The sequence below is a fragment of the Panthera leo genome, chromosome D1, assembly GCF_018350215.1.
Source record: "Panthera leo isolate Ple1 chromosome D1, P.leo_Ple1_pat1.1, whole genome shotgun sequence".
In the NCBI taxonomy this organism is placed as follows: domain Eukaryota; kingdom Metazoa; phylum Chordata; class Mammalia; order Carnivora; family Felidae; genus Panthera; species Panthera leo.
Genome location: NC_056688.1, coordinates 60,169,174 through 60,187,867, shown reverse-complemented (window position 1 = coordinate 60,187,867; position 18,694 = coordinate 60,169,174). Strand labels below are relative to the sequence as shown.

Sequence of the window (18,694 nt, the reverse complement as noted above, 5' to 3'; positions counted from 1 at the left end):
GGATCTAGAGCCATGGCCAGGAGGCTGAGGTGACAGGCTTAATAGAGTGACTGACTATAGCTTATAGTCAAAACATCCAGACAAGAGCCAGATAAAGTAGACAGGGTGTGAAGGAACAAAGTACCTTATTTTGCCCCTTGACTCCATTCTGAAGGGATAAAAACTAATGTCATGGATGCAGGGATAAAAAGCACATGGAGTAGGGAATGGCCATAGCTTAGATAACTATGTTGAAGGTCACTAGTAGAATATTAGAACATTTCAGCTCAATTCCATTTGCTTTTCTGTCTTTTGTTCAGCCAATATTTATTTATATTTATCCACATATTTAGCTTTTCTGTTCAATTCCTCCTGCAATTCTATGTTTCTACCTGGCTCATTTTCCTTCAGCCTAAAGGACTACTTTTAGTTTTGCTTTTAGTGCAGGCCTAATATTGACACATTCCATCAGTTTTTGTTAGTAACACTTGTTCTTTCATCTTCATTGTTGAAGAATATTTTCATTAGTACTAGAATTTTAGATGGGTAATTCTTTTACCCATTTTAAGATATAACTTGTTTCTGACTAATCCTGGTGGTTCTGATATTAGAATACCTGGCTGTGGGATCTTTGTAATATTGGACTTATAATGGAAGCAAAGCCATTCTTTCCTCATTGGGGATGGGTAAGATCTACAGGCTGGTGACATTCCTCATGTAAGTCATCAGAAGGATAAGAAGACCTCTGTTTGGAAATAGCTTCTTTCAAGTTATACACTGTGTTTTTAGTATTTGCAGTTTTTAAGCTTTCCACCTGTACCAACTATGCTCAGAAGAAACAAGAGGTTTTAACAAAATAGAAACTAAAGGTAGAATATCATTTCCGTGTGTGTGTGTGTGTGTGTGTGTGTGTGTGTGTGTGTGTGTGTTTTGGTGTCAGAGGGAATTATAAAAGCAGAGATGTGAACCAAGCATAAGACCCTGGGTTCGTGCTACAGTCTCCCCTCTTTGAAACTTCCATCTGTCCATACCCCACCTGACATAGGCTCAGATTCTTTCAAAGCTAAATAATATGTCTAGATATATATGTAGACCCAGAGACAGAAATTAAGGCAGAATAAGATAGAGATATATAATTTCTAAAGAGTAGTCTGAGGAAACAAGGGACTCACAAGATAAAAATAGAAGAATGCATTTGTGGAAGATGGTGTATGAGGGCCTATATGATCACACACAAATTCTAGTTGTCAGGATTAACATTAAGGAAATTTTCTAGCATGTAAGTTTGCATTGGATAGAAGAAAAGAAAGAGAATACAGGTCAATATCCCCATCTCCTGTCTATTTTGCCTACCTATGTCTTTCATGATACTGAGCCTTGTGATGGGCAGGTCAGAGATGACAACCTATTATGTTTAGCATTTCCTCCTTTGTCTTAGGACATAGACATAAGTGCAGCACCCCCACCTTAATATGTATTCCCAGCACAGATTTAGGACTCAATAATGTTTTGTGACTGGATTATTGAATGAATAAAGAATTCACATTCTTGGTGAAAACATAAGCTAGATCTGTGTGCAAAGAGTTTCATGATGTGTAAAGAAATGGCAGGGGACATGTTTTACTCAGAGATTGGTCATGAGAATATAGAGGTCAAAATAGGTCAAAGAATACATAGGCTGACTCAACTGAAGAAATAAATTTTAACAAGCAAAACTGTCTGACTTGGAACCTGTAGCCCAGGAAGATTGAGTTCCCCAAAACTGGTAATGTTTAGCTAGATACTGGACATCAACTTTCAAACTGTATAGGTACTCTTGTCTCAGATGAAATGTTGGTCTTTCCCAGCTCATGATCCCAGTGGCTCTGAATAGAAACTCAGATTCTCAGTCTTATTAAATGAACTTGAAAGCATCTTTGTGTCTTTAGATGATGTTACCAAGAGGAGAGTGGGTCAAGTCTTTGTCAAGCCTCCTAATAGAGTGGGCTCTTTGAGAAGGCAGCAAAGTCAGCAGTCAGCCTTTGAATTCAAAGGCAACCAAAGAATACAGCCCCATGAGTCCTGATCAGACTGGTGACTGAGTTTCAGGACATCATTAAGTTTTTTCATTACACCAGGAAAGAACTAAACTGGCATCCCTCCACTTCCTATCATACCCCCACCCCCAGTTCAGCATTCAGTCTGTCCCACTCTTTTTCCACCTGTCCCTAACTCTCCATTTATACATCCTTTCTTGAGAATAGTCCTAAGGCTCGCTTGCGAATCTGCTTGGTCTTGACACCATAGATGATGGGATTAATCATGGGTGGGAAGAGCAGATAGAAATTAGCAAAGAGTATGTGGACATGAGGGGCAGCCTGGCGAGCCACACGGTGCATGACTGAGGAGATGACCACAGGTGTGTAGAAAGCTAAGATAGCACCTATGTGAGACACACATGTCCCAAAGGCCTTGTAACGGGCCTCCTGAGAGGCAAGCTGTAGAACTGCTCGAAGGATGAAGATATAAGACAGGATAACAAAGAGCAGGTCCAACACCACTATAAACATGGCCACAGCAATGCCATAGATATTGTTGAAGCGAGTGTCTCCACAGGCAAGCCTTACCACAGCCATGTGCTCACAGTAGCAGTGGGCAATTAGGGGGCCTCGGCAGTAGTGGAAACGTCTGAGCAGAAAGGGGAGTGGAGTCATTAGCGTCACAGCCCGAGTCACAGCAGCCATGCCAATCCTAGTGATAAGGGACCCAGTCAGGACTGTGGTGTAGTGCAGTGGCTTGCAGATAGCCACATAGCGGTCAAAGGCCATGGCCAGAAGCACTGCTGACTCCATGATAGAGAAGGAGTGGAGAAAGAACATCTGGACCAGACAGGCATAGAAGTTGATCTCCCGATCTCTGAACCAAAAAATAGCTAGCATTTTGGGAAGTGTTGTAGAAGAGAGAACCAGATCAATGACTGCCAGCATGGCCAGAAAGAGGTACATGGGCTCATGGAGGGCTGCATCAGTCTGGATGATGAAGAGGAGGGTGCAGTTGCCTAGCAAGGCTAAAGTATAAGCTGAGCAGAAGGGAATGGAGATCCAATTATGTAGGTGCTGCAGGCCTGGAATCCCCATCAACACAAAGACTGACGGATGGGTTGAGGTGATGTTGGAGGCTGATGTGACCATTGGAAATCCTCTTCTGTTCCTATTGTCTACTTCCACAGGACCTGTCCAGAGAGTATCCTGTGTCAGCAGAGTTCTAGCACTGAAGTTTAAGCTCTGATCATTCACATGGAAGGATTAGCCCTTGATATCATTCTAGACCTTAAATTAGAAAATAATCCTAATCTACAAATACCATTTAACTAGTATCACAAGGCAACCCTCATTGAGGAGTTGAGTGGAAGAACTTTGTTATCTTTGTGTGACTAAGGACTACTTTGTAAAGGTCTAGCTTGTCTGTATGAAAAATAATTAAACCTAGCCCCTTCTAATAATTTACTTTCCTCCAAGTTCTATAAATTTTTCTCTAATAGGGGCTCAATAGGCCTTTGACACTCAGAAACTTCACCAACTAAAGCCCTACTTCTAGCCAATTTGAGAATATGAGAAGATCTATTATTGTTTTCCTTCACCTAACTTTAACTTCCATTCTACATGCTTCTACCTTCACCCACTTTGCTTTCTAGCATCCATGACATTCAAAGGAAGAGATCCTCCACCCCCATCTTTTTGCAAGATTGACCTCTAAACTTCATACCATTCTTTTTCATTCTGGTGTCCTTTATCTTTCTATCTCATTTTTGTCCCTTTTATCGTTGTCTTTGAAAAAGCGTAAAGATTTGTGTCCCACAATTTTATCTGTGCTTCCCTCTTTATCAGTTTATATCTTAAAAGTTTCTCCTTAGAATTGAGATATTGTAAAACTATTAGCACAATGAATGAATGGATAAAGAAAAGTGATACACATAAGAATATTATCAGCCATAAAAAAGAATGAAATCTTGCTATTTGCAACAACATGGATCTAGAGAGTATACCATTAAGTGAAATAAGCCAGTCAAAAGAAAGACAAACAGCATATGATTTCATTATGTGTAATTTAAGAAGAAAAAACAAATTAACAAAGGGGGGTGGGGGGAAGAGACAAACCAAAGAAATGCTCTTAACTATGGAGAACATTGGGTTAGTGGAGGGTGGAGGTAGGTGGGGGATGGGTAAAATAGGTGAAGGGGATTGGGAGTATTTTGATGAGCACTGAGTAATATATGGTCTCTGCTCTCAAGGTGCTTTAAAATAAATATGGAATTGTTGAATCACTATATTGTGCACCTGAAATTACTATAACTGTGTTAACTACATTGGAATTAAATTTCTTAAAATGAAACAAAACGGACTTGTAGCTGCTAGGGATGGGAGAAATAGGTGAAAGTAGTCAAAAGGTACAAACTTCCAATTATAAGTTCTGGGGATGTTATGTATAGCATAATGACTACAGTTAACAACACTATATCATACATTTGAAAGTGGCAAAGAAGTAGATCTTAAAAGTTCTCATCACCAAAAGATTGTCATAACTATGTGAAGTGATGGATGCTAACTAGACTTTGGTAACATTTTGCAATATAAACATATATCAAATCATTATGTTGAACACCTCAGACTAATACAATTCTATGTCAGTTATGTCTCAAAACTTAAAAATAATTTTAATTTAAAAATAAAAATAAAAACCATTAGCCTAAATCTAGAATTTAAAGATGTGCTCAGTAAATATGGGCATTCTTTTTAATTGAGAAAGTTAAGGTTAAGTTACTTACTGACAATCATATGTTTGAAAAATGTCAAATATTAAACTTTGAGAACTCGTTTCCTGCCTTCAAATCCAATGACTCAAATCACTATATTCTTCTGCCTCTACCTGGTTGTTCCACAGACAGTTGAAATCTGGAGTGTTCAAGTTAAAGAAATAAAACTCTAACTCATCACCATGGTACAGGGAAAAGTTTTAGAATCTAAAGACTTAGTCTCAAGTAATGATTGTGCCATCAGTCTACCTACTAGCAGAAACTAACATTAATCTGATATTTTTTAAGTTTTAGCTTCTTGACCTGTAACTGGAGACAATAACCATACCTCCCATGATCATCTCACCATGTTATTGTGAGGAAAGATGAAATCATATAAGAATAAACCTTGTAAACTGTGAAGCATTTTGCACATGCTATTTGTCATTGCTATCCTACACACAAATCTGCCCCCCTTTCTACAGTGTTGATCTTGATTAACGTCAACACCATCCTGTATTCTTCAGCTTTATCTCTTCCATCTAACAACCCCTTAACTCGATTCCCCTTCACAGCACAACTTGAATAAAAACTTGACTGTATTTGATCTCTACACCATTTACAACCTCATTTAATTTCCAATCCTTTCCAAGCTAACTTCCATCTCCACTCCTTCCCTTATACTGACCTAGCTATTGCTTCTTTCCCCTCACTCTTTCCTTTTCTCTCTGTTTTTATTTTCCCTTTTATTGTCCTGCTACCTTTCTAGGTCCTCCCTTTTTCCTCTCACTTTTTTCTTTTGGTTTTTTGTCTTTTGTGAGTTTTGTTGTTGTTGTTGTTGTTGTTGTTGTTGTTACTATCTATGTTCGGGGAATTGCCAATTGTATAGCTTCTCTCTGAGTTTCAGATGAGTATATTCTACTGCCTATTGGACCTCTCCAATTTAGATGTTCCATGACAATCTTAAACTATACAGCCAAAATTAAAATCTTATCTCCCTACAAACAATTTCCTTCCCATGCCTTGCCATCTTAGCACATATTCTGGCCATCCATCCTGTAGCAAGGTCAGAAACCCAGGGATAATCCTTGATTTAATCCCTTCCCTCTTCCATAGTATCCAGTTCATTAGCAAATCCTATCAATCTGCAAAATGTATTTTACTCCCTACTCTTTTCCTTTTCCCTGACAACATTCTTATTTAATTCACCATCTTTCATCTAGACCACAAAAGGCTCCTAACTGGTCTCTGTGGTCTGAATCTTGGGCCCTCTAGGCTCCACTTTCTATACTGTAGCCAAAGAATCTATTTAAAAATGCAAATTATACTATTCCAGGCCTTGCCTCAAGACCTTCATGGAATTACCATTGCACTGAGAATGAAATCCACATGCTTAACTCTGGCTTACCAGTCCCTGCATAGCCTGGTCTCTACTCACTATTCAGCTTTATCCCCTTCCACCTTCATTATGCTCAAGTCATAAAGCCTTCTACCAGATGCCAAAGCTTCTGGTGTTCTTTCTCAGTCAATGATACCCCTTGATCCTGCCCCTAAATTGTCTCCCATGCTGCTTTTCTCCTTTCCATACTTCTTGTCTTCCCAAATTCCATCTCTTGCCTGTGTCATTACAAAGACCTCCCATTTAAATAAATTGAAGATGACACAGAAAGGAAGATATACCATGCTCATGGATGGAAGAACTAACATTGTTAAAATGTCCATACTATCCAAAGCAATCTACAGATTCAATGAAATCTCTATCAAATACCCACATCATTTTACACAGAACTAGAATAAACAATCCTAAAATGTGTGTGGACCCACAAATGACCCCAAGTAGCCAAAGGAATCTTGAAAAAGAACAAGGCTGTGGGGGTATCACTATCCTAGATTTCAAGATACACTACAAACCTGTAGTAATCAAAACATTATGGTACTGGCACAAAAATAGACACATAGATCAATGGAACAGAATAGAGACTCCAAATATAAACCCACAATTTTTGGTCAATTAATTTATGACAAAGGAGGCAAGAATATGCAATGGGGTAAAAGTCTCTTCAACAAACAGTATTGGGAAAACTAGACTACTTGTTTCACCATATATAAAAATAAATTCAAAAAGGATTTAAAACCTAAATATGAGACCTGAAAACATAAAATTCCTAGAAGAAAACACAAGCAATAATTTGTTTGACATCAGCCATAGAAACATCTTGTGACACCTTGTCTCCTCTGGCAAGGAATACAAGAGCAAAATTAAGCTATTGGGACTATACCAAAATAAAAGGCTTTTGTACAATAAAGGAAACTATCAACCAAACAAAAGGGCAGCCTACTGAATGGGAGAATATATTTGCAAGTGACATATCCAATAAGGGATTAATATCTATAAAGAACTTATTCAACACCAAAAAAAAATTGGATTAAAAAATGGACAGAGGACCTGAATAAACATTTTTCCTAAGAGGACATACAGATGGCCAACAGACACATGAAAAAATGCTCAACATCACTTATCACTGGAAAAATGCAAATAAAAACCACAATGAGATCTTACTTTATACCTGTCAGAGTAGCTAAAATAAAAAAAGAACAAGTGTTGGCAAAGATGTGGAGATAAACCCTTGTGCACTATTGCTGGGAACGCAAATTGGTACAGCCACTGTCAAAAACTGTATGGAAGTTCCTCAAAAAATTAAAAATAGAATTACCATATGACCCAGTAATTCCACTACTGGGTATTCACCCAAAGAAAATGAAGATACTAGTTCAAAAAGATAGACACCCAAAAAAAAAAAAAAAAAAAAAAAAAAAAAAAAAAAAAAAAAAAAAAAAAGATAGACACCCCAGGGCACCTGGGTGGCTCAGTCAGTTAAGTGTCTGACTTCAGCTCAGACCATGATCTCACAGTTCCTGGGCTTGAGCCCCACGTTGGGCTCTGTGCTGACAGGTCAGAGCCTGGAGCCTGTTTTGGATTCTGTGTCTCCTTCTCTCTCTGCCCCTCCCCTACTCAAGTTCGTTCTCTCTCTCTCTCCCTCAAAAATAAACATTAAAAAATATTCACCCCTATCTTATTATAGTATTGTTTATAATAACCACAACATGGACACAAACCAAGTGTCCATCCATAGATGAATGGATAAGATGTGGTATGTATATACACACACAATATGGAATGTTTTTCAACCTTAAAGAATTAGATCTTGCTATTTGCAACGACATGGATGGACCTAGAAAGTATAATGCTAAGTGAAATAAGTCAGAGAAAAACAAATGCCATATGATTTCACTCCTATGTGGAATTTAAGAAATAAAATGAAGAAAAAAAAAGACTCTTAAATGCAGGGAACAAACTGGTGGTTGCCAGAAGGGAGGTGGGTGGGAGGATGGGAGAAATAGGTGGTGGGGATTAAAGAATACACTTATCACGATGAGCACTGAGTAATACACAGAATTGTTGAAACATTATATTGTAACACCTGAAACTAATATAACACTGTTAATTATATTTGAATAAAAAACCTCCTCTTTAGTTTTCCACCCCTACTCAATCTACCACTACAACGCAACAGACCACATGTTCTATCCCTACTGAAAACCACTTATGAGACCTCATTGCTACAAAAACAAAAAAAACAAAAAACAAAAAAAGACTTATAACCTACTTAATACACTTACAAACTTGTTCCTGCCTAAATTATTAGCCTCTCTTCTTACCATTCCCCTAAACATTCATCCGAGATTCAGCTATAGTGGATTATCTGTCACTTCCTGAAAGTTATGCTTGTGGCTCATACAATGTATCTGGAATGTTTCCTCTGCCCATTTTTATACCTGGCCGAGATCCTGCCACCTTCTTGGTGAAGTCTTCTCAGATTCCTCCAGGCAGATTTTCTCAGTGTTTTCAATGAGGGCTCATTAATGCACTGAATTAAATAACACAAGGAGAGCACAATCTGTGTTGTCAGTACACATGCACTATCCACTCACCAGACTGAGTACTTTTAATACAAGAGCTCTGACTTATTTCTATATTCACACTCTACTGAATATTGATGCTCAATAAGTGCTTTGCTTTTAAAAAGTTTGCTTATTTTGAGAGAGAGCACATGCACACACAAGCAGGGGAGGCAGGGAGAGAGGGGGAGAGAGAATCCCAAGCAGACTCTACACTTTCAGTGTGGAGTCTGATGCAGGTCTAAATCCCCTGAACCATGAGACCATGACATGAGCCAAAACCAAGAGTCAGGTTCTTAATCAACTGGGCCACCCAGATGCCCCTCAATCTGAGCCACCCAGATACCCCTAAATAAGTGCTTTTTAAAAATTTTTTTAACGTTTATTTATTTTTGAGACAGAGAGAGACAGAGCATGAACGGGGGAGGGTCAAAGAGGGAGACACAGAATCTGAAACAGGCTCCAGGCTCTGAGCAGTCAGCACAGAGCCCGACGCGGGGCTCGAACTCACATACCGCGAGATCGTGACCTGAGCCGAAGTCAGACGCTTAACCTACTGAGCCACCCAGGCGCCCCAATAAGTGCTTTTTAAATAAGTATATGAATGACTCCCTAAAGAAACTTTCTCCACTCCTTTGGTGGATAATATACTACCATCTAATCCAAATTGAAGCTTACTAAGTAGCCCCTGATTTTAAGCACGTCTACAGATGGAAATTCTATAAAATCTTCCATCAATTTTGGTTAACTAGATCATCAAAAAGTCCTCTTATTAGAAACTTCTCCAAATCTAATGTGTATCTGCATTTTCTCTAAGATAGCATTGGAATGGGCAGTGTGGAAGCCCCATGACAAAACAGGGCTGTGCTTTTTTAGATTTACTGCCACTGTCTTTATGGAACCTATAGAGGGACTTGCTAAATATTTCTTGAATAGTTGAAAGAATATCCTCCTATGCATGTTGTCACCTGTGCCCTAAGTTAATGTACTTCTCCAATTTCAAATAGGTTTCTCCCTTCCCTGAGCGCCCCTGTCTCTCTTCCTGTGTGTTCTTGCCACCTGTCTCTGGTCTTCCAGTTGATTTTCCCACACACCTCAACCTCACAGATAGCCTATTCTGTTTAAAATGCCTAATAATCAATCCGTCAACCTTCCCTCTTTCCAGGTTTAACTGAAATATACCTCTAATTCTGTTCACAATCCTACTCTGCTTATCCAGTCTCCTCCTGCCCTAGCACCCTTAACCTGCTTGGCATGAGTGTTTGGTCCAGTCTGTACATGTCATTGTCCTATGCTTCCTGTGTTCATAGTCAAGACATCAGCAAATAACAAAAGCAAGCCTGTTTCACTTATTTCTTTGTCTCCCCCAAAAGTGTGTGTGGCTCCATACCTAGAGTATTCAGTCAGTGCTATAAACTATTTGGTAGACTACACCTTTAACCTGAGAGGACTTTCAAGTGATAGAATTGAGAATCTGAGTCCCCAGGTGATCACGGAGGAAGTCAGTAGCAGAGCTAGGACTAAATTTCATAACTTCTGACTCCTGTGCCAAGATTCCATTTACAGGACCATGCTGCAAAGATATAGCTAGTTGTTGCTAAAACCTTTCTTTTTTTTTTTTTTTTAAATGTTTATTCATTTTGAGAAAAAGTGTGCATGAGACGGGGAGAGGGGGAAAGAGAATCCCAGGCAGGCTCCACACTGTCAGCACAGAGCCCAACGCAGAGCTCAATCTCACAAACCTCGAGATCATGACCTGAGAAGAAACCAAGAGTCAGATGCCTAACTGATTGAACCACCCAGGCACCCCATTGCTAAAACCTTTAATAAGTATAACTGGCCTGTCCCTTCAATATCCTTATTTCAGATTTTTCCTTTTGTCCCAGGACTATTACAGCAGCCAGGACTGTGTTGAGGCCAGAATATGAAGTAGGAGGAAAGAAGGTAGCACTAATGAGAGATTAACTAACCTGGTCTGGGTTGGTTAGTTAAGGCTTTCTTGAGGTGGTCAGTAATACACAATACAGGAGCACAGGCCTGGGAGGCAGAAAAAGATTTCTTCTAATGCTGACAAAAGAGGATCTGAAGCTTATAGAAGATAAAGTCTTGATGAGAATAGAAAGCAGGTCCTCTGTTAGATAGACAAACATTGGATGAGAAAGCTAGAAGACAAGAATCAGGAGGTCAGATAATTCCTGAGATAAGGATAAACTGAGCATGAGAGGCATTGAGAAATGAGCTCTGCCCTATGAACTCCATGGCTCCCCACCTACACACACACACACACACACACACACACACACACACACCCCTAGCCTATTCCCTTCAAGCATTAAACAACTCCTTCTAGAGGTTCTCTACTCAGCCTTTGGGTATTCCCTCTAGTCATTACTATTTTCAGTCTGATTTCTGCTATTATCCTGGTTATTCTAGTTTTCTCTGCTAGCCCAGCTCACATGGCCTCTTTCCTTGACCTATGACCCCCAGATACCCTGTTCCAGCCCTCTAGTAGCCAGCTGACTCAGCAGAAGCTTGCCTCCCTGGTCTGCTTGCCCCTCATCCCACTTGTGCCACCTCCCTTATATGCTTGGTCTGTCCTACTGCCATGAGCCCTATGTGCTCTCACCCCTCAGCATGAGGCTCAATTCATTTTCTGTAGGCTTCAGGAAAAGCTGATGCCAATTTGACAATAAATTTCATATTTTAAAAAAAACTGATGCAGTTTTCCTTGTGAGAGAAGGCTGGAAAAGACCGTTGGAAAGGAGAGGTCTGGCTATATTCTCATAATAAGCTGCTCTGGTCCCAAAAGAAAAAGAAAGAGCAGGTCTGATCCCTGAGGAACATCCTGAAAACGACCTATGATGGGCCTGGTGTCTTCTCTGGAGGTGACTTTAGAGACCTCTGTCCCAGTTCCCAGTCTTCTGGGATTCCTGCCCCTGGCTTCCTACAGATCCTACTCTCTCACCATTCTCTGGCATTCAGTGCCTCCCTTGAGGCAGAGTGTAGTCTGGTTTTGACAATTATTGTGCCTCTCTCCACCCTCTCTTCCCTGCAGTGCCTTCCTTCCCTGCAGTGCCTGCTGAGAAATAAAGCCTCCTCAGAATATGCAAATAGATGCCTGCTGTGTGCTTTGGATTGTGATTTAGAAAGGTGGGGTTCAGTTATAACTAGGTCAATGTTATCTGTTTATTTGGTTTGGAGTCTTGATGTTTTGTTTCATTTTGTGGACAGAGCTGTGAGTTGAGGTTATGAATGGGAGATTAGGTTTAAATCCCAGTTTGTGACTTTGATGAGGCACTTAACCTCTCTGTTTCTTGGATTGTTTCCTTACTATTCTATGGGGACAATAATCCTAACCCTGCCCATCTCTCACCATTTGGGAAGGATCCAATGAGATCACTGAGCTGTAATGATCCATGTTATTACTCAATAACTATCAACCATTAATAACAATACCAAAAGGGATATTTTCCTCCTATGACTGGTCTCAGCATCTGCTTTTTGCCATAGTCCTGAGAGGGGAAGTTGATTTTCACAGGGACTCCTCTGTCACTTAACCTGAATTCTCCATGAAACATCCCAACAGTTCCTACTGACACTGTATACTTCTGGCTTCCCCTCTCATCCCACAGAAACATCCAGATTTTGTATTAGATGTCCTAAGCCTGATCCTTCAGGAACAAGCACTCGCCCCTCCACCTAGAGTCTCCAGAACACATTGGGTTGAGGTGAGCCTTCTACAACAGGGCTTATATTGAAGTCAGTTAGGCTGAGGAGATGGACTATGTAGAGTTGGTGAACCTGACTTGAGGTTCACAAGCTGATACTGGGAGCAGTCAGGGAAGGATATACCCAGGTTGAATTAGGGAACGATCATAATTTTATGTTTAACTTTTTGAGAAATTGCCATGCCATTTTCCACACCAGCTGTACCATTTTGCATTCCCAACAAAAAGGTACAAACTTCCTATTTAAACACCTCATTAACACTTAGTATTGTCTGGTTTTTTTTATAATAGCCATCCTAATGGATATGAAATGGTAGTTCTTGGTGTTTTTGTTTGCTTTTTCCTAATGATTAGTGATGTTGAGCATCTTTTCTTGAGCTAATTGGCCATTTGTTTTTGTTTTTTTAATGTTTGTTTATTTTTAAGAGACGGAGTGCAAGTGGGGAAGGGGCAGAGAAAGAGAAGGAGATACAGAATCCAAAGCAGTGTCCAGGCTCTAAGCTGTCAGCACAGAGCCTGATGTGGGGCTCAAACCCACCCGCCGTGAGATCGTGACCTGAGCCAAAGTTGGACGCTTCACTGACTGAACTACCCAGGTGCCCTGCTAATTGGCCATTTGTATAATTAGCTAAATGGCTAATTGACCATTTGTATATCTTTTTTGTAGAAGTGTCTATCCAAGTCCTTTGCCCATTTTGAATTGCATTTTTTTTTTTGTTGCATTGTAGGAATTCTTTATATATTCTAGATATTAATCACTTATATATGACTTGCAAATACTTTCTCCCACTCTATAGGCTCTCTTTTCACTCTCTTGGTAGTGTCCTTTGAACAAAAAATTTTAATTTCATGAAGTTCAATTTATTTTTCTTACCTGTATTTTAGGTGTCCTATTCAAGAAATCATTGCCAAATCCAATGTCATGAAGCTTTTTACCCATGTTTTCTTCTAGAAGTTTATAATTTTACAGCTTCTGTTTAGGTTTTTGATCCACTTGAGTTAATTTTTGAATAAGATATAAGGTGGGAGTTCAACTTTATTCTTTTGCATGTAGATGTCTAGAATTTCCAGCATCATTTATTGAAAACACCAATAATCAATTTTCCATCTTTACTGAGGTATATTTGACAAAAATTGTATGTTTAGGGTGTCACAACTTGATGTTTTGATATACATCTACACTGTAAAATCCTCACAATCTAGTAACATCGTTATCATTTTTATGGTAAAAACACTTAAGATCTACTATCTTAGCAAATTTCAAGTATATGATACAGTATTGTTAACTATCAGTAATCAATTCTTAAACCCTATGTTATTCAACACTCTGGTAGCATTTGGCAGAGATGTGCACTCTCTACTTCCTGATTTCCTAAACACTCTGAAGGTTTTCTTCCTACTTCATTGTGTCACTTTCTGAGTATCTTTTACTGTCTAGTTCCTCTTTTCCCAGCTTCTGATGTTGAGGTCTCTTCTCTCTACTCATTCCTTAGGTGATTTTTATCATTTCTCATGCCTCTAACTGTTCTTTCATGCCTCCCAAATGTACATCTCTAATTCAGATAGTTCCCCTGGACTTCAAATTTGGTAAATATAACTTGATTACCTGACAGCTATTCTTGAAGGTCTAACATATATTTCCAAGCTTACATATTTAAAACAGAATTCTGATTCCTTTCTACCTCTACTCTTTAAACGTACTTTAATCTCAGTGTTTCCCATTGTACTGAAGCCCTTCCATCCATCCATCCATCCAATTGGAAGGCTAGAAGTCTCAAACCTAAAGCCCATCATATCCTCATAACCCTGCATTCAGTGAATCAATCAACAAATTCTATTTGCTGCATCTTCAAAGCATATCCCAAGTGTAATCACATTTCATTGACTCTGCTGCTTCTACCCTGGTTAAATCACCATCATTTCATTCTTTGGCTATAACAATAATTTTTGAACTAGTTTTCCTCTTTCATCCTTATTTCCCTTATGTAGAATCCAATATAGACCTTTTATTTTTATTTTTTTTTTATTTTAGAGTGCACGAGTTGGGGAGAGGAGCAGAGGGAGGGAGACAAAGAATCTTAAGCAGGCTCCATGCTCAGCGTGGAGCCCAACACAGGGCTCGATCCCACGACCCTGGGATCATGAACTGAGCCGAAATCAAGAGTCAGATGTTCAACTGACTGAGTCACATAGCCACCCCAGTGTGGACCCTTTAAAACATAAGTCACAGCATAACAGAATCCTGTTCTAAATCTTCAAATAGATTTCTACACACTTTACACAAATTCCAGTTTTCACCATGGCTTACAAGACCTTTTATTACCTGGACCTTGGCTACCTCTCAAATGCATCTTCTTTCTTCTTAGTCACTCCACTCAACCAAGTGGCCTGGTGTTATCCCTCAAATTCACCACATTTCAGACCTCAAAGTGTGTCCATCTGCTGTTCTTCCTGGAGCACTGTCCTTCATACAGCTGCATGCCTTGCTCACTGATGTCCTCAAGATCCCTACTCAAATGTCACTTCAGAAAGTTCTACCATGACTACTCTAAAACTATGCTCCTTGTCACTTTCTATCTTCCTGTTTTATTTTAATTAGCACTTTTCAATACCTATTTGTTACATGTTGACCGTTTTAATGAAAGTCTCCCTTACTAGCTTAGAAGTTCTATCAGAACAAGGACTTTGTCTTCTTCGTTCACCACTACATTCCTAGTACTTAGAGAAATGTTGACGCATAATAGAAGCTTTATAATATTCTGTAGAATAAATCTCATTAGTTGAATAAAGATCCACCCAATGGTATCCCAAGTTAACAATGAATAACCATGCCTATCCATGAGCTCCATCAAGATAATGGAGATCCCTTCAATAAGGAGATAAGTCTAAAAGTAGCTTAATTAGTAGTATGTCAGTCTTTTCCACCAAATAGTAAAAAGAACAGAATTTTAATTATAACTAAACCATCATTCTCCTCCAAACAAGAGGAATATCTTTAATTCCAAAAGGATAAAAGAAAGAAAAATATCCCGCATGCAGCTTTTATGACTGACCTCTCATAATTTTTGGCTATTAACAATTTCACTTAATAGACAGTCTTCATTACCCTAGAGATAAAGGGTAGCAACAAAGAACACAAAGCTTTATTTTGAGTGTAGCCCTAAACCCATTAGTTTAAAACTGTCAGTGTTTTATGCTTTTAAGAAACTGTATAAATTGCACATGTTTGTGTAAGTTCATTTTCAAATGTGTGAACACAAATGTCTATTGTCTATGAGGAAAGTTCACACTGAGCTTCAAGTGAATTGTACAATTGAGCTCTAAGCTAAGCAGCAGCCTCTGCCAAGCTAGCCATTTTGGTAAGTGGTCCTAAATTTCATACAGGAGCAAATAATTTTTTGTTTTCCCAGGGAGAGAAAGCTCTGTTCACAGAGTGCAGACCAGTAATGATTTTTTTTTTTCTTGTTGACTTTGCTTTTCTTTTTTAAACAAAAGAATCAGGCTGTGATTTTTAACTTCTTTTGTTAAACCTGTGTAAAAGACCTAATAACCTGTGTCTTTAAAGCCCCGCCTTATTTTTGCTCCAGATACCATTAAGATGTTTTTCCACTCAGCAATTTCTCCTTGTTTTTGTTTGTTTGTTTGTTTGTTTGTTTTGTTTCTTTGGGTTGTTTTTTTTTTTTTTTTTTTTAAGAGAGAAAGGGAGCGAGTGGGGAGGAGGAGGTAGAGGGAGAGAATGAGAGAGGAGAAAAAAAAAAAGCCTCAAGCAGGCTCCACGCAGTACCACAGAGCCTGACGCAGGGCTCCATTCCACAATCCTGGGATCATGACCTGGGCCAGAATCAAGAATCAGAGGCTCAATGGACTGAGCCCACTCAGGTGCCCCCAATTTCTCCTTTCTAAAGCAGTAATGGTAGTTCAGTGTTTGTATTCCCAGAGAACTCCTTGGAATTAATGTGATTAACTTCTTCTGTCTTTTTAGTAATTTAGTGTCTTTCAAAACTATATTAAATACAACATAGCCTCAGAGAAGTTACTCAAATTGGTGAATAAATCTTTTGAGTACATTCTCCATTAAAATTTAATAGCTAGCACTAGGGATTCTTATGATGGAATTATCCTGTATCTTGAGTGTGATGGTGGTCACACAAATCTACACATGTAATAAGTGAATAAAACTAAATATAAACACATACACATACGAACAAATGAATCCTTTTAAGACTGATGAATCTAAATAAGGCTAATGATCAATGTCAATTTTCTGGTTATGATATTATATTACAGTTATGCAAGATGTTACCATTGGGGGAAACTGGGAGAAGGATATATGGATCTCTCTGTATTATTTCCTATGACTACACATGAACATAAAGTTACCTCAAAATAAAAAGTTTCAAAAAGTAAAAAAAAAAAAAAAAAATGGAGATCTTTGGCTTGGCTCTGAGCACTGTGGTGCTGGCAGAAAATTTAAGAGTCCTCTCATTTATCTGCTATTGCCACTTATTCCCTCTATTAGAATCAGATGGGTCTCTGGAAGAACTAAATGGGGGAATGGCCAAACCTTAGAATCCCTGAAACTGAATTCTTGAAGTATGAATATCCTGTGAGCTACCCAGGGAATCTATGCTCAGAGAACAAAGTCTGCACCTTCCTTTCTGTCACCTGGGCCATATGCCATCTCCCACTAGCTCTTCCCTTCACCATCTTCACCATCTGCATTTAAAGCTCCTTAAAACAGGAATCTTCTCTCTCTCTCTCTCTCTCTCTGTCTCTCTGTGTTTGTTTCCTATAAAGGAATGTATTTGTAAATCATTCATATAATTAAAACTTAAAATAGGATTAAAGGACAAGTCATGTAATAGAATTATCTTAGATCAGTATTATCATACTTCTTAAAATACTAGAAGCTCTCAAATCAAATTTTATATAAAACACTGTGGTAAACACCTGTTGTTTCTCTTCTTTGGTATAGAATTTCAAAATAAGATAGCTTGCTTCCTGGGAACCACCTTCTTTTCACATTTTTTTTGGAGTAAACACTTGTATTTACAAGAAAATATTTAAGGATTTCACGTATTTACTTCATATAACCCTCCTAACTATCCTATGTTCTATCACCATAAATTTTCCCAGGTTTATCACTTTCTTTTTTCCAGTTATTTTATTTTTTACCCCTTTAAAGAAAGTTTTTACTTTAATTCCAGTTAATATACAGTATTTCAGGTGTACAATATAATTATTCAACAATTCTATGCATCACCCAGTGGTCATCATGATAAATGTACTCCTTAAACTCCATCATCTACTTCACCCATCATTCCACCCACCTCCCCTCTGGTAACCATCAGTTCTCTGTAGTTAAGAGTCTGTTTCTTAGTTTGTCTTTCTCATTTTTTTCCCTTTGCTCATTTTGTTTCTTGAATACCACATATGAGTGAAATAATATGGTATTTGTCTTTCTCTGACTTATTTTGCTTAGCATTATACTCTCTAGCTCCATCCATATTGTTGCAAATGGCAAGAATTCATTTTTTATGGCTGAATAACGTGTGTGTGTGTGTGTGTGTGTGTGTGTGTGTGTGATGATATATATATATATATCCCCATTTTTAAAGATGGGGAACAAGAGGCCAAGAGCTGTTACTTGACTAAGGTCACACCAACAAGATTTAAAGTGACCCTATCACACAAACAGCATATAATATATTATTAATATAATATAATATATATATATATATATATATGTAATCTCACACTAAAATGTTGTTCAGCCATAAAAATGAAATCTTGCCACACATATATATATATAATCTCACATCTTTATCCATCAATCAGACACTTGGGCTGCTTCCATATATATTGTAATGATGCTATAAATAGAGTGCATGTACCCCCTTGAATTAGTGTTATTCTACTCTTTAGGTAAATACCCAGTAGTGCAATTGCTGGATCATAAGGTAGTTCTATCTTTAACTTTTTGAGAAACCTCCATACTGTTTTCCACTGTGGCTGCATTAGTTTGCATTCCTTCCAATGGAACAAGAGGGTTCCTTTTTCTCCACATCCTCACCAACACCTGTTGTTTCTTGTGTGTTGATTTTTAGCCATTCTGACAGGCTTGAGGTGATATCTTTTATAGTTTTGATTTGCATTTGCAGGTATATTTTCAATTTTTTGTATCTCTAAGACCCTGTCAGATAAATATTGAGTGCTCAATAGGTTTGTTGCCTTATTGCCTGAAATCAAGCTTCAC

The 18,694-nt window shown here is 38.5% G+C and overlaps 2 protein-coding genes across 7 annotated transcripts in view; one reads left to right on the top strand and one right to left on the bottom strand.

The window, feature by feature from the left end:
• Positions 1–18,694, top strand: part of TRIM21 (tripartite motif containing 21) — a 146,099-nt gene that overhangs the window by 86,271 nt on the left and 41,134 nt on the right. The window lies entirely within an intron of this gene.
• Positions 2,199–3,149, bottom strand: LOC122199538 (olfactory receptor 52K1-like). Its single transcript, XM_042904682.1, has one exon. The coding sequence runs from the start codon at positions 3,147–3,149 to the stop codon at positions 2,199–2,201; it is 951 nt and encodes a 316-aa protein (XP_042760616.1).

Coding starts and splice junctions, on each gene's coding strand:
- LOC122199538 (XM_042904682.1), bottom strand. CDS start 3,149: ATGGTCACATCAGCCTCCAACATCACCTCAACCCATCCGTCAGTCTTT.